The sequence below is a fragment of the Pocillopora verrucosa genome, chromosome 4 (assembly GCF_036669915.1).
Source record: "Pocillopora verrucosa isolate sample1 chromosome 4, ASM3666991v2, whole genome shotgun sequence".
Lineage (NCBI taxonomy): Eukaryota > Metazoa > Cnidaria > Anthozoa > Scleractinia > Pocilloporidae > Pocillopora > Pocillopora verrucosa.
In genome coordinates, this window is record NC_089315.1 from 6,163,927 (window position 1) to 6,185,980 (window position 22,054).

Consider the following 22,054-nt stretch of genomic DNA (forward strand, 5'->3'; position numbering starts at 1 on the left):
GTGTGGTGAGGTGGTGATATGAGTGAACTTCCACGTTACTGCAAATCTTCGGAACTCTGAGGATGAGTACTGAGGACCGTTGTCAGAAACTACGTAGTCGGGTACCCCATGTCGCGAAAAATGCATCTTCAGCTTGTGAACGACTGTCTGGGACGTAGTATCGGCAAGATGATCCAGCTCGATAAAGTTGCTGTAGTAATCAACTAATACGAGGTAGTTTCGGTTCTCGAAGGTAAACAAATCTGTTCCAACTCGTTGCCATGGCCTGTCAGGAACTGGGTGAGGCTGAAGAGGTTCACTGGCTTGTTCAGGTCTCACACTTTGGCATATAGAGCATTTATCAATACGATTCTTGAGTTGTGCAGACATTCCTGGCCAGAAGAAAACCTCTCTGGCCCTTCGAAGGCATGCTTGGAGTCCCTGATGGGACTTGTGTGTTTCCTCTATCATGTCACGGCGAAGGCTCTCTGGGACAACGATCTTCGTTCCTTTGAAAACTAGGCCATTTTGGAGCGTCATTTCATCTCGGTATTTGAAGAAAAGCTGTGCGCTTGTAGGTACCATGGAAGTTTTTGTAGGCCAGCCAGCGCGTATAACTTGTGACAACGCTAGTAAAGATTCATCCTTGGCCGTTTCCACTTGAAACTTGGCAAGTGTCGACTCTGATATCGATAAGTCTTCAACAAAGTTGACAGTTTCTAGATCTTTATAGCAGGATGAGGTGCTAGCATTTGGTACCTTTGACTGCTTAGGTAGAACGCGAGAAAGTGCGTCAGCGATGTACATCTCTTTGCCTGGCTTGTAAGTGAGATTCAGGTCAAATCTTTGAAGACGTAGCATCATACGATGTAATCTCTTAGAAGCTGTATTGATTGGCTTCTTCTGTATAGCAATCAGTGGCTTGTGATCTGTTTCGACTGTGACGTGCTTGCCATAAATGTAATGCTCGAAGTGCTCACAAGAGAATACAACAGCTAAGAGCTCCTTCTCAATCTGTGCGTAATTTTGCTCTGTCGAGGTCAGTGCCCTGTTGGCGTAGTGAACTGGCTGTCCTTCCTGAAGTAGAGTTGCGCCAATGCCATACTGTGAGGCATCGCACTGTATAGTGACATTCTTACTCACGTCAAAGTACTGTAGGACTGGGGCTTTAGTGATGAGCTCTTTTATCTCCTTGAAGGCTTTATCTTGGGGGTGTTGCCAATGCCATTCTATTTCCTTCTTTTCCAACTGTCTTAAGGGCTGTGATGCTGTAGACAGATGTTGGCAGAATCTCGCCAGATACTACACCATTCCCAGAAACGTTCTGAGTTCAGCGAGATTGGTAGGCACTGGATAGTCCACTATAGCTTGTACCTTTGACGGGTCAGGTTTTAGACCTTCCGCTGTAAGGAGGTGTCCTATGAAAGGAACTTGTGACTGTCGAAGTTTCAACTTCTCGCTGTTGAGAGTGAGGTTTCTTTCTCTTGCGCGACTGAGGAAAGCCTTGAGATTCTGATCATGGTTGGCAATTGCAGCTTCATTAGAGTCTCCAAAACCGCAAACTAGGAAATCATCGGCGATGACTTCAACACCTGCGAGTCCTTCTACTAGCTCGTGCATTCGTTGTTGCCATACTTCTGGGGCTGAGTTTATTCCGAATGGCATTCTGAGCCATCGATAGCGACCAAAAGGTGTGTTCATGGTTGTCAAGTAACTACTCTTTTCATCAAGTTGTACCTGCCAGAATCCACATTTGGCATCTAACACGCTAAAGACTTTAGCACCACTAAGGCGAGTTGCTACTTCCTCAATAGTTGGAAGTGGATAATGCGAGCGTTTCACTGCGCGGTTGAGATCTCGAGGATCCAGACATACTCGTATTTTCCCGTTAGATTTCTTCACTATGACAAGGCTAGAGACCCATGATGTCGGTTCAACTACCTTGGCGAGGATACCACTCTTCACCATGTTATCCAGCTCTAACTTGAGGGTATCTCGAAGTGGGACTGGCACTTTACGAGGGGGATGTACCACCGGGCGGAAACCTTCGTCCACTTGAATGGAGTAGGTTCCTTCAAGGCAGCCAATTCCAGTGAAGATATCGGTAAATTCATATAGGATAGGATCACTTCTAACATTTGACGAGACGTCAATTCTTTCGTCGTGAATCGCATTTACGTCAGCATCCAAGATTTTGACCAGGTTCATCTTTTCACACGTCGTTCGACAGAGGAGGGGTGTCAAATCTTGCTTCACAATGTGATAAAGAACTCCATATTTTCTTCCTTTCCGTTCAGTAAGTAGGCGGATTTGACCAAGTGGCCAGACTACAGTCTTGTTGTGCATGATGAGCCTTGTAAACGACTGTTCAAGGTTTGTACACTGTTTGTCTCCTGTAGCCCGGATGTAGGCACTTTTGGGGAGAATATTACATGAAGCACCTGTATCAATCTGAAGTTGTACTTGGGCATTATTGTTAAGGCACGCCGTTACATAAGCTGATGTGGGGGAGGGTTTGTGGCTGTAGATTTCACAATCTTGTACATGATTGACAGAGCGAGAGTGGCATTTTTTTGCAAAGTGTCCGTCTCTGCCACATTTGGTGCATTTCTTGCCAACTGCTGGACAAGCTGACTTTTTCATCTCGTGAACAGTACCACAAAACTTGCATTCTCGTGTGTATACATTGTCGGGGTTACCAGAACTTTTTTCTCTTGACTTCCACGGAGGAGTCCGCTTCTTACCTGAAGTGTGTTTATGCGGTGTTGTATCCTCAGTCTGGGTCTTAGGCGGTTTCGTTTTCTTGGCTTTTACCCTATTCACATTAGCTTCTTCAGTTGTCATGTCTAAAGCGCGTATATCAGTTAGCTCTTGTGTTCGCAGGATATCCAACGCGTTATCCAAAGTGAGATCTTTCTTCTCTAAAAGTTTCTTGCGTGACCGATCATTCTTGACTCCAAGGATGAGGCGGTCTCTTATCAAGCTGTCTCTTAGGGTTAGGAACCCACAGTGTTCAGAAAGGCGCATCAGTGCTGTGCAATATTGATCGACACTTTCTCCTGGTTCTTGCTCTCTCTTGTTGAAGAGGTACCGTTCATACGTCTGATTTCGCTGCGGCAAACAACGAGATTCAAATTTAGCCAGGACGTCATCAATATTGTCAGCGCTTTCGTCTTCAGCGAAGGTAAAGGTGTCAAACAATTGGACTCCTTCTCTTCCAACGATGTTAAGAAAATGAGCAACACGGACTGGGCCGTCCTTTTGACTTATCCCAGCCGCCCGTTCATAGATTTGCCATGCTCTCTTAAAGTGTAACCAGTTATCGCCTCTACGTGACCTGTCTTCGAGATTAAGAGGATCTGGAGGTTTGGCTAGCGGTACTGTGGTGGTATAGATCGGTGCAGCAGCCGATGAACCAGAAGGTTGCTGACTAGCAGAGGTCGAGGTCATGACCAATATAAATAAACTTCCACCAACAACAACAAAGCTCGTGAAACGTGACTCACCTCCTGACACCAAGTTTTGTCCTTTAAGACGCGAGAGAGCAAGATAGTGAGTCTGAGTCCAGAAAGCTTCTTTGAACACAAACTTTAATCACTTGAGAGGCAGGTTACCTTTAGAGCTAACGAAACAACAACAACGCGATAGCGACTCTCTTATTAAAAAATGTTTTTTGTCGTGTAACCCGAGAACTGACACGTGAGTAGTCCGAAGTGATTACATAACCAGTCCAGAAAGTTACATAACAGTTGAGAGTTACATAAGAAAGAAAAAGCAAACGTTGATGTCCGGAAGGTTTTTTGCATATCATAACACACTGTACTTGCAAAATCAACATATCAGTCCACTGCATTGTGTGATTGATACATATTTATGTTTTCAGCCATGAAAATTTGATACTGAATCAAACAATATAACCTAATATTCATTTATTCGACCATTAGCCGACCATTAAGGACCTGTCTTCTCATTAGCTTTCTGCTTGAAAACTTGTCAATATTCATAGTACAACACTCAAGGTGGTAGAGGGTTAGATATTAACTTTAACTGTTCAACTTAAACGTCAATAGAGATGATGGAATTGAAATGCTTACTATCAAATAGCATAACAGCTGATCAGTAACAAAGTAGACCTTTAAGGGAATAATGAATGAGTATCGAAATACTCCAATGACAGCAAGCTATAACCCACCAATAATTACAAACCAAGGTGCTACAAGTAGTGACATAACAACTTTCAACCGCATCACCTGATGAAGGTGTTGATGGATTAAATAGACGTTGATCGATCAATTAGCCTGACTCTGACATCATGAGACAAACAGTTTAATGTTTGTTTACCAATACACAAATCATAATGTAATATAATTTTGTAAATAAAAACTAATAGGAAGTACATTTGGAAAACTTATTGGTTGTCATTTGAAGGACAGAAGCTAACAGAGAATCATCAACCTCTCACATAGTAAGTCAACAGTAGATGTAGTTATGTAGCATTAAACAGTATAATAGTTTGACCCTTTTACCCCTTAGACTGACCAACATCTAATTTCTCCTTACAGTATCACCCCTGAATCAAACATTAAGGTCATGAGAATTAAATAATGATCAACAAATAACAGAGCTCTTGATTGTTAAGCAAAATCTCCATGTCAGCACCGTAGGAAATGTATAGAAAAGAGCACGGAGAATATGCACACTGATCTTTGGGTGTAAAGGGTTAATTATCTGGGTGAGGGGCTCCTCTGCCTTTTTACCTTCCACTTTTCTTATTTTTAAGTTACAGCCATTGAATATAGGTTGTTAGGTGGTGACAACTTTGCTTTCCATAGTTTCATGTCTTTGCACCCATTTTGTTATTAACTTCCTTTGATAACTGCAAGGTGATTTTTAATGTTAAATAATAGATCTTATATTCATCTGAAGGTGTTAGACTCCTTGTAAAAATTAATGTACTTCTTTTCTTTGCAGAAGTCTGTAAGGAAAATGAAACTCACAAGATTCTACCTGAAGCAAAACATAGAACCCTTGGGCAGTTTATGCATATGCATTGGTAGTCTCCCAGTTGGCCCTGACACAAGCAAATACAAAATTTTGATTGGCAACATTCTAGGAGAAAGTAAATTCTGTTTTGTTTGTTTTTTAGATGCTTCTAAACAAGTATCTTTGTTTTACGAGGGGCTAATGTACGTCTCCTGAGTCCTCGTTCCCCTGACCATCTGCCATGTCCATTCAGCTATGTAAGAGTGACAGTGACCCTGGTAACAAGATTGACGACACCTTTGTGACCTAATATTTTACACATTAAAATTTTCAAAGGGAGGCTTTTGGCTGTTCTCATATTTTTTTCTTGTAATTGTTTTGTAGCCATGGAATTTTGTGAGGTGAAAAGTGTGTTTTCAAGTTGTGGTGAGTTACTAGTAATCCTAGAGCTCAGTTCATGTATCTAATAATTAATACACATTATTATACCACTGGCAGTGCCCATGGGAAATATTAAGCGAATTCTGTGTTCTTTCTGTAGAGCATTTCCTAGAAGTACTTTAAAAAACAGACGAACTGAAAAAGACTGACTGGAATCAAGATTTCTGTTTCTTGCATATCGGTATTCTTTTCCTACAGTTAAGGAGTTATGCCTATTTTGATTTTTTTGTTATTCCCTATAGCCTGGAGTGGTCCCGCCTGGAAGCCAACCCCTTCTAGTACTGGTAAACTCCAAAAGTGTTGGCGGTCAGGGGGCAGACATGTTCACAGCTTTCCAGAGACTGCTCAAATCTAATCAAGTGTACAGCCTCTTAGAGGGAGGCCCATTATCAGGGTATGTTAAACTCGCTCCCCCTCCATATCGAGACGAATTCCCACCCGAATTTGTTGAGGTTACACGGAAGTTGTTTACTTAGTAAGAACTATCTCCTTAGACTCTTGTGTCCACGAGAATTGACCGAGGCCGAGCTAATCAAGCCATAGTGCAGATATGGGTGGGTGCAGAATCTTTCCAGTGCAGATTGCACCCTTTAAAGGGCGATACCCATATTTACATGAGATAACCCAATGTCTCCCCCCAAGCCTTGCTTTCAAGATGAAACAAGCAAGGAAGTGGTAAAGATTGTTGTAAAATTTTTAGTCCAAAAAAGGCATGGCGGTTAGTTTTCCTTATATGACGTCGTCCTGCAGAAGAGCGATTTATATTTTGTTGTATAGGTTGCTTCCCAAATTAATCATTTACAGCCATTCTATACTCAAAACTATAAGCCTTGTCTTCTTCTGTCAGCTTTGTCCCATCGTCTTTAAATCTCTGAATATCTTAAATATGAATCGATTTTTATCTTTGTTTCAGAGTTTATGCTTTCAGATCTATTTCTGATTTTCGTGTCTTGATCTGTGGTGGTGATGGCACAGTTGGCTGGGTGCTGTCATGTTTGTATGATGTTGTTCAAGAGATAAAGTGTAAGCTACCTGCATCAGCAGTTGTTCCCCTTAGCATTGGTAAGTGGATTTTTTTCCAAAGTATTTGTGTCCCCCACGATTTAAAGAAAATTTATTTCCAGAGTCAAAAGTACCTTTGTACGTTTTGTTTTTCTGCGATATATCATAGATTTCAAGACTCGTTCGACAAACTTGGTCAATGAGATGGAAATCTGAAAGTAATCATGACTTAGTCATTCGTGTTTTCTAAGCGATAGAGATCCTGGAAAGTCATGCAGATTTTCCCTTTTTAGGCCTGAAAAGTTCGTAGTATTTGAAAGTAAATCAAGTAGTATTGATTGCTGAAAGTCTGGAACTCTATACGGTAACTATATGCATTTTCAAGTTACGATTAATAGCAGAGGTTTGAATTAGTAGAAATACCGTTATAGCGTATTTTGAAAAGCTGCCGTTCGGGTGTTGTAGCAAAGTGAAAAGAGAACGGGTGGGAAATTAAACGAGACTCTCTTATGAATGAATCTCTCTCGTGATTTCTATAGTAACAAGAGAGTTAGTGGGAAATTGAATGAGATTCCCAGCTTATATGCATTCATCTCTCTCGTGATTTCCTTAGTAGCTAGAAAATGAGTGGGAGATTGTACGAGATTCTCAACTTACAGGTAATGATCTCTCTCGTGTTCTCCATTGGGGAGGTGGTTACTCTGGTGGCGAGAGTCCTGCAGGGCGTGAAATTGCGCCTAATACCACAGGCGGCCCAAGCTCACGTCTCGAGAAAGCCAATGATGAATTCATGAACGCGTCACGCGTTGTGTGACTCGGTGTTAAGTTACGGGAGGAACCGTTGAAAATTTGAACACGTTATAAGGAATAGTATGGGGAACGAAATATGGTCGATTTACAACGATAAATATTTCGAAATATGAATATTTTACACGTAAAATCAATAAAACTTACTCATGCCCTGTGCATCCGTCGTAGTTTCTGGCGATTTCTGCCGTTTTAAGCTTGCTTTACCATCACTGTTATCCATGTCAAAAGACGAAGTCAAGGCTGCACACTCTGATTTCGACCGTGGTCCACGCGGAGGTGGTTTGCGCCCCGAAAATCCTGCCGATCGGCATTTTTCTCAGCCAAACTTTACGATCTAAGATCACTGCACCCTGGGACATGTCTCAACACCAAAACTTCACGCGCATTTCACTGGAAACGAGCGTTTTCTACCTGAATTTCCAGGTTCGCTTCTTTCTGGTTATGCTTTGAACACGCAGACTGGACACGGCCGCGAAAGAGACTTTGGTAGGAGGTCAATTTTCTCTCCACCGTGTGTGGTACGGTCCATTAATGTACAATACTTACCCCATCCCCACAGAGACACCTCGCCTTAACCTATTGTCCTAATCAACCAATCAGACAGGGAGTCGAAACTAAAACAGATAAACAACGGACAAAATTTGAATATTCTGCGGGGTTTGCTGTGAGCATCTAAGCTTCGATTATTTTCGCTAAAATGCTATCGAAGAGCAAAAGATATGCGGTGAAATTGACGGCTAAGCGAATCAGAAGAGAGTTAAGAGTGGCAAAGTTTCAAGATGAGAGGTGAAATATTTCGCCACCTGAAATTGACTGTAATTAAAGCGAACGTTGTGTCTGAAGTGTTACATACCGCAATGTAAATACCATTGTCCATATGATGTCCTAACGTCGATTGCATCTACCCTTCCATGCATGGCCTATCAAACTACAATGTTTTGCCAGTTGATGTCACTAAACTTATGGAAAAATGGAAAAACCCTCAAGATTCGACCGAATTACCCATGATCTACCCCCCTCATTTACAGTGGAGTAAATGTCTATTTAGTCACCGGAAATCCATTGTAAAGGACAATAAAATTTCGATTAGCTCTGCCTATTGTGACCACGCAGATTGTCAAATGAAGTTCATTGTGATAGTGTTCATAATTTTCATTCCGGTGAAAACTCGTTCTTTGTAATATTCAGTAGAGTAGTTTGGTGGTTAAGGCGAGGTGTCTCTGTGGAGACGGGCTAAGTATCGTACACTAATCGACCGTACCACACGCGGTAGAGAGAAAATTGACCTCGTACCCAAGTCTCTTTCGCGGCCGTGTCCAGTCTCCGTGTTCAAAGCATAACCAAAAAGAAGCGAACCTGGAAATTCAGGTAGAAAACGCTCGTTTCCAGTGAAATGCGCGTGAAGTTTTGGTATTGCGACATGTCCCAGGGTGCAGTGATCTTAGATCGTAAAGTGTGGCTGAGAAAAATGTCGATCGGGAGGATTTTCGGGGCGCAAACCACCTCCGCGTGGACCACGGTCGAAATCAGAGTGTGCAGCCTTGACTTCGTCTTTTGACATGGATAACAGTGATGGTAAAGCAAGCTTAAAACGGCAGAAATCGCCAGAAACTACGACGGATACACAGGGCATGAGTAAGTTTTATTGATTTTACATGTAAAATATTCATATTTCGAAATATTTATCGTTGTAAATCGACCATATTTCGTTCCCCATACTATTCCTTATAACGTGTTCAAATTTTCAACGGTTCCTCCCGTAACTTAACACCGAGTCACACAACGCGTGACGCGTTCATCAATTCATCGTTGGCTTTTTCTCGAGACGTGAGCTTGGGCCGCCTGTGCTAATACAGGCGCCAATGCGACTAAATTTTTCACTTTGGCGACCAAATCCTGAAAGTTAGTCGCCAAATTGGCGACTAGAACGTTTCATCATAACTTTACCAAGAGATATAGTGAATTAAAAAGATTTGCAAAGATAAATCCGCGGCAAACTTCCTCGTTAAGTTTGTTTCCAAAACGTAGCACATGCATCACGATCGATAACTAGACGCCATCTTGGATTTAGATGAGCCTGAACGTTGTATATCATCCATCCTAGTGTCCACTTTGTAGCACGTTAAAGATCTTTTCCCTAACTTAATTTTGGAGGGTCTATCTAGAACGCTGACAGCGTAAAGAAAGATTTTGTTTGTCTTTGAAAATGGCGACCAACTTTTTTTGAATTGGTTACCACTTTGAAGAATTTAGGAGCCAAGTGGCTATCAGAAAAAAAAGTTAATTTCACGCCCTGGTCCTGTATCGCTCCTCATGGCCGTTGATCAGGCACACGAAGTGTTTCTTGATAGATGGTGTGTCATGTTTGATTCAGCGGACACTAACGACAGTGCGCTTGGCTCGATGGGAGGAAGAGAAGACGATCCTAGAATTTTTACATGAATAATTACTTTGGCATCGGAATTGGAGCTGAGCTTTGTTTAAATTTTCATCTTCAGAGGGAGGAAGAACCAGATAAATTCCATAGCAGGTGAGGATACAAAGGATTCAATTTACAGGTTACAAAATTAGTCATAGTGCCTTCGATTGAAGAAAAAAGAGTGTTGATTGCGAAAGCCATTGGATGGTAACAAAGGTTCCATAGTCTTCTGAGATGTACTGTTGTTTCATCTTTACTGCGTTTAATGTACTCAAACTCCGGATAAATTTTAACCTCCATTGAAAGCTCTTTTGAAAAGGGATAGGTTGAAAAAACCCCGACTTTGTGTTTTGCAATTTATTGTTAGTGCGACTCTTTTTTTTTGGTTTCTTTTTGTTTCAGGCTTCATAACAAAGGAGTTTACTTTAGAGCAGGTATAAAGAAAATGGTCAAAGGCTACTCGCGGACATTTACTCAAGAGGTCGAAATAGAGGTGATTAATCTGTAGAACGATGGTATTGAATGGCTGATCACAATAAAAGGGGTGTACCGCTGACTATAAGACCTCTCATCAATAAAGGGCAAAATTACTGAGCGCTGATTGGTTGAGAGAGAGGGCATTTTTTCTTAATCGAGGGCAATTTTGGAAAATTTTGAAAACTCTCGTGCAATTAATCCTTAATAGTACTTGGCCTCATGTGATTACATATACTTATTGTCTTTTCTTTACCCTGCAAGCGGGCTCATGTTTGGGTTTCACCATACTGCCCCTTTTCGGCCACAGCCGCCTATTTTACCATCGACAGCTGCTTATGGAAAAAGGTTATTGAAACCCCTGTATCAGAATTAACTTTCTTAGCATCGAGTGTTGGTCCAAATCATCATCGTCTGTCAGTTGTATTCAACTCTTAATGATTGCATGCGTATCAGTTGCACTATTTTTTATTTCATGCTCCAATCACACCTGAGCGTTTTGTTTTGGCGTTTTGCGGTGCTTGTTTGCCTTTCGTCCTCTTTAACTTTCTAGGGACCAGTATCTTATTTACTTCCTTTTCGCTGCAGATTGATGGCAAAAAACTTGATTCACCAACACTAGAAGGAATTGTAATTCTGAACATAGGCAGGTAAGTAAAAGCTTTAAATTGAGGTCAATCAAATTAATTCGAATTAACTTTGCAGTGGTTAGATTTTCAATTTAATTGCAAGAAAATCGCTGCACATCGGCTTCAACAAGTAATTTTAAGCTGCATAGTTTTTATGCCCGATGAGTCGTGTAGGTCAACATTATTTGTTTCATATAATTATGATCTGATTCCTTTACGGGAACGAACAACCTTTTAAAATTTGTCGTACTCACATCACGCGGCTTCGCAGCAGTCCCCAACTATTATGTGGGAGGCCCGGGTTCGATTCTAGTCAAAGTCTGAATTTTTAAGGCTTCTTTTCTGAGGTTACTTTGATAGCAGCTGACCTGCGATTATCAATTCGTTACTTGTAAATTCTTTAATTCTTTTGTATAAATTTTGGGCTTTAACTTTTTTTTTTTAATTTGTTTTCCGGCCAGTTGGGGAGCAGGCAAAGAAGATGTATGTAGTACTTTATGAATTAAGTGGTGATATCTGCTCATATTCTTAGCACCAAACAACTGATAAAATAACCATGACATGTTGTCCCTAGAAGACGAGGTCTGGAAAAGACTCTAAGATTCAGCGCATTAGCTATAAAGAAGCCAATAAGTGCGAAGAGTAGAATTGTCCAAACTGCCAATAGCGCGGGAAGTAGCAAATGACCAAACCACCGTTGGTTTTAGTTTTGCCCGTGATTGGTTCAGAGAGTGGCTTGAATTATCTGGACCAATTGCAAAGCGAAGTTAAACGAAATAAAGGCAATCCTGGATTCCTTTTCCACACACAATTGAAATTGCTTGAATCGTTTTGCAGGGTCATTCCCCAGCTTGTCACTGTGACGGTCTTGTTGAGGTGGTTGGACTACAGGGAGTAATGCACCTAGTGAGTCAGAATCACCACCATCTTTACCCTTCACACCCTAACATCAGCAGGCATATGCACCATACTGTTCTCTCCAATCTGCTCCGCGTATTTTTTTCTACTAACTACCACAATTTTTGTATTCTGCCTTTTCCTTTCTTCTTAAGTATTTGCATAGGAAACGTTTTTATTTAGCGATAAAAATGTTGCCTTAGTTCTTAACTGAGACGAATTCTTTATTAAAAGGGTCAAATTCAAAGTGGAATCAGGACTTTCATTCGGCTAGCACAGGGAGCCCAGGTATAGATGTCTGGTTGTAATACAGTAAATAACATAATGAAGCCATAAGTTGATTATCCTCGTACTATTCTCTTGTAATTTCTGTTTTCCACGTTACTATGTTCCCACCAGTGGCGTAGCGTCATTTTTTTTCTGCATGTTTACTTTATAAAATCAGTTGATAAAAAAACCTATCATGTAATACCACCCCTTCACTCCCCCCCCCTCCCCCCACAACGACGCAGAACCACAGTTTCCTTAGAAATTACTCTCTTCATCCATCCGCTTCAATGCTTTTTTTTAAATTGATGACAATCATTATTACTTCATTACAGATCAACATCAAATTAAAATCAGAGATGCCCGTACAAATAGATGGTGAACCTTGGATGCAGCCTCCTGGAAATGTGATTGTACGGCCCATACTAACACAGGTATTTACTGTGTAGCGACGCTGTAAAAGTTTACCGTTTGGGGAAAATGAAAGGCTTGTGCGCATATCTCAGTGTTAAAAATGCACCTAGAACATTTCGAAAAATCAATTTAGTTTTATCTTTTTACCTGAGAAACTTTTTTATTATTATTTTTTTTGTCAACATTTACATTCAAGAATTTAATAAAACGTTTCTAACCGGACGACTTTGGTTCAGAATTAAGAATATTTTGCAATAACCCAAACGGCCATCGAACACTTCTCGAAATTTCATCGTAAGTTCACTAATTTTTTTCTTTAGACGCTGATGCTATCGAAGAGGAAGGTTAAAGTAAAAAACAAAAGAAGACCCACAAGTTCGTCTCGCCCTCCTGCAAGCCCCAGCGCAACAAGAACTATTTTTTATGACGATTAAACACTTACCTCGGGCTTATGGCAGCTTAATTAGAAACCATACTGGATATTTTTCCAGCTCTGATTTTTACTTAACTTGGTAATCTTATAAAGTTTCATCTTGTTAAGTACTGCTTTAGCCGAGAAAATGTAATTCGAAATTGTAAAGGAAATTACTGTCATTTGTATCGCTTTGGGTATACGCTGTATTGTAAACAGTGCAGACTAAAATTCCATCTTTATAGTGCGTTAAATTGAACCAATTGTGAAACTCTACCAGCACGAAATGCATGCTGGTTGAAACAAGGAGAGCGGCTCAGTCCTCACCATTCGAACCTCTTCAGTGTACATTACCATTCGTGCTATTGGAGTCAATTTCTAACACCGGCCATGATTTGTTTATCTAAGTGGTATATAATGATTCTGAACTAGTCTCGGCCACATTCTGTCTTTCCCCGTTCCGCCCGTAAATGCGCAAAGGCGTTGTAGTAGACGCTACGTGCTAACGAACCAAACTCGTAACCTGGTATTCCATAGTCGTATGTAGGAAAAAAAGGGTGGTGCGAGATTTCTAGACGAATCACAGTTTATTAAAGATTTCATGCTTAAGAAAAAAGCTCAGTTTCTGGGAAAAATTCAGACTGAATAATTCATTAAAACGAAAAGTTCAACCTTATGAGAGATACAGAAAGCAATTTTGTATCAGTTTACTTGTCACAGGTCATTGTGGCACATAATCCACACTGTGGATGAACCCGAAGCGTGACTTAGAAACCTTGACAGGGTAAACTGAGAACGGACTCATGTGTAAGGTCATAAAGATGTTTTACTGAAGTCTTCGTTAACGTTTTACAGTAGATTTGGAACCCTTCTTCGTAACTCGGTGTTACTTCCCTCAAAAAGCCACTCACACATTCAAGTTATTCTTACTGTAGAAGCCATGTTAATGATCACGTTTGAACAAAGTCAAAAAAAATACCACATACCACAATGAACTAGAATTCTCGTTGTGAGTTAAAAAAATCTAGAAATGGGCTACAAAATTAGATTTAAAAACACTACTAAATATCTAAGTTAGTGGTATTCTAAGACCTTTTTTCTTTTTTTGTCGATTTTCAGGTTAATGTTAATAATAATGTAAATTATGTAAAGAGGCAGGCTTCAGCCATGACAGAGGTCACTAATGAGTATTATTCTCGCAAACGAGTTATAAAAACTCTAAGACAGGACCTATTTAAATTATTTTCATTCTATAAAAACCTCTAACAAACGAACTCTGACCTTGTTTATTTCCTCTAACAATTCTAAACGTAGTTTGCATGCAAAGTACTCGCAAGCTTGTTGTGGAAGTGAACTATCAGATTGTTGTTGTACCAATTAATATCCTATATATGACTTGTTAATCGTTACCACAACATCTTTCTAATTTCTTTTTTAAGGAATTTGCGTTCATAAAGAACGTAGTAACATAACGAAAATAGACGTCACTCTACCTTTTAGCTATCATTATGCTCTCATACGAGTTATAAAAATTCTAGAAATGAGCTAGTTAGGTCATTCAATATATTGTTAAATCTCTAATGCATGACGTCTCATCCAGTAATTATTTCTCTTTTTTTGTGTGACATTTTTACCTTTTTTTTTTTTTAGCTAGAGATACTAACGAAATTAAACAACTCGACACGTACTCTGAATACTCGCCGGACGAGTTGTAGTAATGTTCGAACTATTCAGATTGTTACTGTACCGCCTAATGTCTACTAACTGTGGAAATCTTAACCGCAAGTCTAAGTCCTTTAATTTAATAAACAACCCAAAATTAACGTCACTTTAACTCCTTATGACTTTAATGCTCGCGGATGAGTTCTAGAATGTTAAGAAATGAACTATTTAGATTACCAGCGTACCATCAAATATCTAGTAAGTGAACGTCCTCAACCCGTGCATTTGTCTAAGTTTTTCTTGTCAAATTTTAGATGATTTTTCGCGTTTAAACAAAACCTAGAAATGAATTATGAAATAGTTATTGTGCAGATTAATATCTGATAATTCTTTTTAAAGCTCGTTAGTTTTCTATTTTTATCACATTATTAACCTTCTATGCTCTTTTCTATATTAGGAACTCTACAAGAAAGTTCTTCTGGGACATCAAATCCCCTCTAAAACTATAAGTAAACTCCGAATAAACTTAACATTTTCCATGGAAATAAGCTTAAACATTACTTTTAAAACCAGTGAGACATTCCTAATCAAAACAGTTACTCAGCTATATTTTATTTAATGATGGAAAGATCAGCATGCAGAATAGAATATCTTATCACATCAGGTCTATAGCCAGATTATCGACTTGTCGTGGGCTTATACCCTGAGAAAGTTCAATTTTTGTTTCAAAATTTGCAAGAGTGATATGATAAAATTTAATGGTACAGGACTCTAGGCTGGCTACACCCCTGATATTGTTGTACTCCGTTTTGAGCCATCCGACTTAACTGCGGTGTAGCAATCATGGTCTTTAGAAATACGCTAAAACTAACAGACTTAAAGTGTCAGGTAGATGTACATGTTACAAAAACAAACAAACAAACAAACAAACCAAAAACGGGAAAAAAACAAACAAAAGAAAGATGAACTACCACTACACGCCTACTCAGATAGAGCACAATATGTTCCACTCCAACTATACTTAATTACCATAATATACCATAATTACCATAACTATACTTAATTACTAATTATTGTTAAAATTACATCTAAAAAAAAGGGATTGAAAAGCAGATTTTTTTTACTAAGATGTTACCATACGACCATACGTATTGATTACTAGAATTATTTTTTCCCTTTTCTTTGAACTTTTTTCTAGTTTTTCTCTAGCACTCGCGGTCTCCATACTAATGGCAATGTTTTTGGCTCTTGTAGACTGTCAGACGCAAAAGAAAAAAGCATGCTAATCAATGAATGCAAAAGTTAATTATCGATTAGTTGTTTGTTTGATATACTGACCCGACAATCGGTCAGTCTAGCATTAAATGTTTACATGTCTGCATTGAAGTGTATTGCAGCCATAATATAATCTAGTTAGTAATAACCATGCCCACTGGCCAGGTGGAGAGTCCGGAAAACAGTCAGGCAGATAATCAGCCCATCTGTCAGTCAGCCTGTAGTCATAGCTCAGGTAGTCAATTCAATTTGACGGCTTACTGGCCAGTTGGTCAGAAAGTCAAGTGACCAGACTGTCAATCAGTAAGCTGGTCAGTGCTTTAAGGACAGAAGGCAGATATGAATATACAAGCATATACAGAGAGAGCACTCATCAGTGCGGTATACTCGCCACCCAGAAGTTTTTGTTTATTATAATTTTTCAAATCATACATCAACAAAAGTAGAGAATAAAATTGATCAATTTGAAAATGTTTTGGTACCCTTTCTGCCAACAATGAAGGGGGTAGCTGAAAAAAATTCGCAAGTAACTTTTAAAAAAAACCAAACAGCATATTATAGCAATAAAAAAATCAGACTTCCTTCTTCATCTCCAATAACTTCAATCATTACAGTTGCGGTTAAACATCAAATTTGAAATTGGTTTGAATTAGCCAAGGATTTAAAAAATTTAGCATAGAGTTCACCCTACATCTCAAATATTACACGTATTCTATAAGATTAGAAAGATGCATGTAACAAAAAAAAACCATTTTCTTTTGAGGGATTTGTTTTCCACAACCCTTTAGTCAGCGGTATTCAGTATTAAAGCAGACGTAATAAGCATTTACCTTGGTTCGAAAACAAAGAACTAAAGTCTGGTATCAAACACCTCTTCTTCCCCTGGATGGAATACGAAAAGAGATTGAAATACAATGCGCTCATTTTCTTTTAAGCGATACAATAATAATTTTCACAAACACAGAAAAGAGTGCTGCCACTTATCAAAGCTCATTAAATTATTGCATGTCTGTGTTGAGGTGTTTTGAAAACTGAGGTACACAACATCAAAGTAACCACGCCCTTTCAATGAGCTGGGGTAAGAGGCGGCTATGTTTTCTGTATCTGGGAAAATTATTTCTGTATCCATAAAAAACCCAAACAAACAAACTAGTAAAACGGCTTCATATATTCATAAATGTTTGATTTTAGCATTGTATAAAAAGTTATGGCTCTTCGTTACGAGGAGGTATAATAATGCCCAAGTGGTGTGGTTTTTTTGTTTTTTCTCAATGAAGTCACCTCCCGATATGAACCACGACCTTTCGACTAAGCACTTCAAGTGATCTTCAGCCAATTGAGTAGACTGATTATGCATCACCTTATAAAGCATGTGTGGACCAATTTGAATTTATCTCTTCTGATTTATAAAAAAATGTTACCTTCCTCTGCGACATCCATGTCAGGCTCAGGCGCCTTCTCTTCTTCTTCACCTTTTTTAGCTCCTTTAGAAAATGATTTATTTGATAAGAAAAAGTTAGTATACAGTCATTAAATTTTGTGTTTGTACTTAGAAGTTAAAATTATTAATGGTTAGTGACCAATCAAAACCCATTATCTCCTTTACCTTTGTTACTGGGCACCAAAATCTCTTCAACCTCCACCTGTTCCTCAGATTTATTAGCTGTGTGAAATCAGATTTATTATTAAAAGTTACGTTAGTTACATTTACAACGCAACTAAGTCTTAAGTCTTTGACGACAACAAACTTTCCAATAAGAGTTTTTTCAATTCATCTACCCATTAGGTTTAGTAACTGAGAAAGGGTTTTGTACCTTACCGGAAATAGAGACCGACAAGCTGCTCTCGTAAATTTTTTCATGTGACCGACTTAGAATCGTGATTTGATTGGTGATTAAGCGTTAACATGATAACCCCAGTCTTATTGGTGTGACATACAAAGCCAAGCAATCAAGTATACCAAGTGCGCCAGCTTGATAGCACCAGCCACAATTCGCTGTTTTTTTTTAGAGTTATGAAATTTCCGAAAAAAAATGAAATGAAAATTGAAAAGGTGTTTACCTTCCACAATCTTTGTAGTGGCTGGTCTGATGTCAAAATCCTCCTGATAATCTGTTTTAAGGAACAAGTAGAGTAAAATGTTTCATGATACTTATGGTTCATGCGTTATTCTGCAATAAATATCTCTACAAATTTTATTTTAGGTACGTCAGAATTTCAGATGTATTCAATTATTTATTGATTTATGAAATAACACCGAGTTACAAAGCTCACATTTAAATCTGAAAGTTAATTTGGGCGCATGAAAATAGTTGCTGAAATAATATCTCTGCCAAATATAGTTGTTAAGACGCATTACCTTTTTTCATTTTGGCGATTCCTATGACCGTTTGTAAAAAGCAATTTGCAGTTGAAGTCACATTGGGCAACTGTGACTTTTGCAGTACTAGTACTTCTCTTAAATCAAGCGGTTGTCTACGCCTTCTTTATATATTTCTTTCATAAATAAATTTTTACCTGAGGAAGATGGATTCGCATCCCCTCCACAGGCTTGTTCAATTGCTGTCAACAGAGCAGAGAATTATCATTAACTTATTCTTCATACAATATAAGTGAAAACTGGAAACAATGAAAGATCATTGTCAATATATATGTATCATTCATTAACTACAACCGTGTCATATGAGAGACGATGGTATCTTCCGTCCATAATACACTGTACAGGTTACCAATGTAAAGGAATGGGGATCTCATGAGTGGAGGTCTTAAAAAGTGCATATGGCAATTTAACAGCAGAATGTCTGGAGGTAACTTATCAACCAAAAGTAATATAACCCAATTTCGTCACATTATTGTCATATGGGAAACCATTCCTTGATCTATCCTTTCTCAAAATGCACCTACAGAAATTATCAGAGCAGAAAAGGAATGCTATGGTTTCTATAGGTATTTCAATTTGAGAGGACTAATATTTGCTAGGTTAATTGATTAAACTATACATACCTGCCAAGAGAGTTGGATTGCAAAGTCAATTACAGCTTTATCGTTAGCATCAAAACTCTTATATTTCTTAACTGACCTGGTTGCGGTACAGGCAATTCAGGGGCTTCCACTTCTGGGGTTTCGTTGTATTCCAATACCTGCATTTCAATTTGCTCTCCTACGGGAAAGAAAATAAAAAACAGGAATTAAGTATCTATCCTTTCTTAAAATGCACCTATAGAAATTATCAGAGCAGAAAAGGAATGCTATGGTTTCTATAGGTATTTCAATTTGAGAGAACTAATATTTGTTAGGTTAATTGATTAAACTATACATACCTGCCAAGAGTTTTGGATTGCAGAGTCAATTAAAGCTTTATCGTTAGCATCAAAACTCTTATATTTCTTAACTGACCTGGTTGCGGTGCAGGCAATTCAGGGGCTTCCACTTCTGGGATTTCGTTGTGTTCCAGTACCTGCATTTCAATTTGCTCTCCTACGGGAAAGGAAATGAAAAAGGAATCAAGTATAGAAAAGAGAAAGGAAAGAAAAGTATCATACAGAGAACCCTACAAAGGCGTGAAGAAGATATTTCGTATGTGACTACACTAAGAAGCACTCTATTTTTACCCTCTTCGACGTTAGCATGTTCATCTCCATTTACAATCTGTCCCTGCTGATCATTATCTGCTTCTTTCATATGAAAAAGTAACACCAGTTTAAAACTTAATAGCCATTGTCAGGTTTATATAAAAAAAAGCATTCTACAATTCAGAATCTTAACCTTATGATTTAAGACAGAAGTATAGCAATTCATACTTTGAGAATTGTTTGCAGAATGAGTTTTGACTGGCATGCTATTTTAAAAACCTATCGCAAATGGCATCATTTGTCTCAATGTTCCCTAATAGTTTAGTTTTAGAGATACTAACCTTCAAAAATCGAACTGAAAGCATGATTTCCACCATCAAAATTGATGATTTAATACATTGATGCCCTCTCTATTTAGGATCACTCTTGCTTTCTCTTTTACGTATGCTACAACTTTACATATTGTAAGTTGTACATTTGTGGTTTCAATAATTTGCTCAGTTTCTTTTTCGAAAAAAAAAATACATGTGTTTTCTACGATTTCATGCCAGTTCTATCCTATTCCCCCTGGAAAGCCTTGGAGCAAAAATCACATAAGTCACTTAAAGAAGACTGGGTTGCTCATACTCAATTTGATAAAAGTTAAAGTTTCTTCATTTCAAGGTTTGAAATATAATTATTGTTATCGTGGTATTTTTCAATGGAACTTAAAACTGTACCTTCTTGATTTTGTCCTCTGCTGAAAATAGATCGAATATTGGACCACAACTTCCTCAGTTTTTCTTTCAACACAGGCTGAACCTAGACATTCAAAATATATTGAATAGTTTACGTTAAGACTTTCAAGTAACGTATTTAGAAGTCACGTTGGTCTCTATGGCTAAAGTCAACGGCGGAGAAGCTAAAAAAATCTGTCCGATCATTTACTTTTTCATGCTTGTTTTGTATGTCAATCGTTACAATTACAAAATTGAGTTGCCAGCCTGCTCGCTCTGACACGAAACCAAATTTGAACATAACGGTAGGTGCTATTCCAAAGTAACAAAAAAGAGCAACATGTTACCTGTGGAGTAGAAAGCGTATACAGCAATGGGTTGATGGCTGAATTTATCGGCAGAGCGAACACTGCAATCCACACTGCCAGATCACCAGGTGGATCAAATGTTTTCTCGACGTGGGAACGGATGCCGATAGCAATGATTGGCATCCAACACAAGAAATCGGTCAGAATAATGAAGAAGACTCTTTTGGCAAGTGCTCTTTCTCTTTTGGCCTGAGCACTTTGTGCTCTTGCTCGTATTTCACGAGCAGTTCCATGTGCACCAAGCTGTCTGCTTGACGACCATGATTTCCACAAGATGGCAATATAAGCAGCCATGATGAAGATGAATAGGGAAAAATTCAAAACGATAAAGATGGAAGTGGAGTATTCCCAGCCTTCTTGTAATTCAGGGGAAAGCTGCAGGGGCAGGCACACTACATTATTGCCGTAATACCTCTCACTGAAATAGTGCATTCCGGACAAGGGAAGGAATGCCATAATGCCTCCCACCAGCCAGATAACTAGGCACATTATACGGGTCTGCCTTGGGGTAATTTTTGCAAAGGTGTAAGGAAACACGATGTTCTTGAGTCTGTCCAATGCGATCAGAGAAATCATCATCACTGACACTTCACTTGAAAAGACAGACATGGCACCATTGAAATGGCAAAACCACCCGGTGCGCCACTCATAGTCATGCAGATAGTATTCCCCTGACCATTGCAGGTCTTTTATACCTATAATGATAAGGTATATCCCCATGATGCCGTCAGATACACCTAGATTCACCAACATGATAGACTGGACCACATTGTTATCAGGGTAGAAATACTGCCACCCAACTACGAATAAAGACCCTAGCAACGAGAGAAGACCGACAATCCAAAGAGTTCTCCTGGGAGCATGGTGGCGGAACATGGAGTGGCAGCTTGCGAAGTTATCATCGAAGACATATTCGCAATCAGCATCCTGCCTGAAAAGATCGAGATGGCAGCACATCAGGTTGGTGTCCAAGGTTCTAAAATTCAAAAAAAGAAGAAGAAGAAAAAGAAGAAATATCATTTCATTATTGCATCTTTGAAAACCATTAGTAATCATTACTTGATTAATAACATAGACTATTGTTAAAAATGATTTTTTGAAGGTGTGAGTGAAGGAAAGGATCGTTTTGGAGTCTTACACTCTGATGATGTGCGTCAAGTGCCTGAAAAAGCCTTTGGGGAGCTCAGCCATCAGGTTGTAATGCATGAACCTGTAATTTCAAATAATCATTATGTGAACATTAGGTTGGTTGATATCATAATTAACCGAACAAAATGATTCACTCCAAAAAATGAATTTTCAAGAATAAGATTCATCAAGGTAATGTAAATGTTAAAAAAAAACTGTCCAAAAGGACAAAATAAAGAACCCTAACTGAGGATTTTTATTACGGACCCTAGCATGATATTTTCTCAAAGATTTTTCAAATCTGAACATTAAGCCCAAGATAGGTCTCATCATGCTTTCTTGGAAACTTTTGATGGCTACTGATTTTATGAACGTGGCAGCCCATTCGGTTGAGTTCGTTCGCTGTATAAAAGTCTCTTTCCGGACTCATCCAGAGAAATATTGCTCTGGTGTGTCAAAGTTATTTTCAAAAACTACCATTTACGAGTCTTTTCTTTGCTTACAACAAAATCAAAAGAATACTCGCCCACAATTTATCCGATTTCAATATCTGCAACAAAGTTTAGTTGCCTAGATAAACATCTGTCATTCTCAGTAAACTTACAA

At 38.8% G+C, this 22,054-nt stretch overlaps 1 protein-coding gene across 1 annotated transcript; it reads right to left on the reverse strand.

Moving 5' to 3' along the window:
• Positions 1-16,514: 16,514 nt before the first annotated feature.
• On the reverse strand, positions 16,515-21,511 carry LOC131772410 (G-protein coupled receptor GRL101-like). The gene is made up of 11 exons (XM_066165254.1): positions 21,459-21,511; positions 20,300-21,296; positions 19,956-20,037; positions 19,276-19,338; positions 19,061-19,141; positions 18,744-18,824; positions 18,182-18,226; positions 17,726-17,776; positions 17,271-17,327; positions 17,086-17,148; positions 16,515-16,546 (listed from the first exon to the last, which is right to left on the reverse strand). The coding sequence occupies exons 1-11, from the start codon at positions 21,509-21,511 to the stop codon at positions 16,515-16,517; spliced, it is 1,605 nt and encodes a 534-aa protein (XP_066021351.1).
• Between the last annotated feature and the right edge of the window lie 543 nt (positions 21,512-22,054).

Excerpts from the sequence above, each read along its gene's own strand:
- LOC131772410 (XM_066165254.1), bottom strand. The coding sequence starts at position 21,511 with ATGGCTGAGCTCCCCAAAGGCTTTTTCAGGCACTTGACGCACATCATC. Across the intron at positions 19,142-19,275 it reads ACATGCTAACGTCGAAGAGG|GAGAGCAAATTGAAATGCAG; the intron begins GTAAAAATAGAG and ends CCTTTCCCGTAG. Across the intron at positions 17,328-17,725 it reads CACTACAAAGATTGTGGAAG|CTAATAAATCTGAGGAACAG; the intron begins GTAAACACCTTT and ends GATTTCACACAG.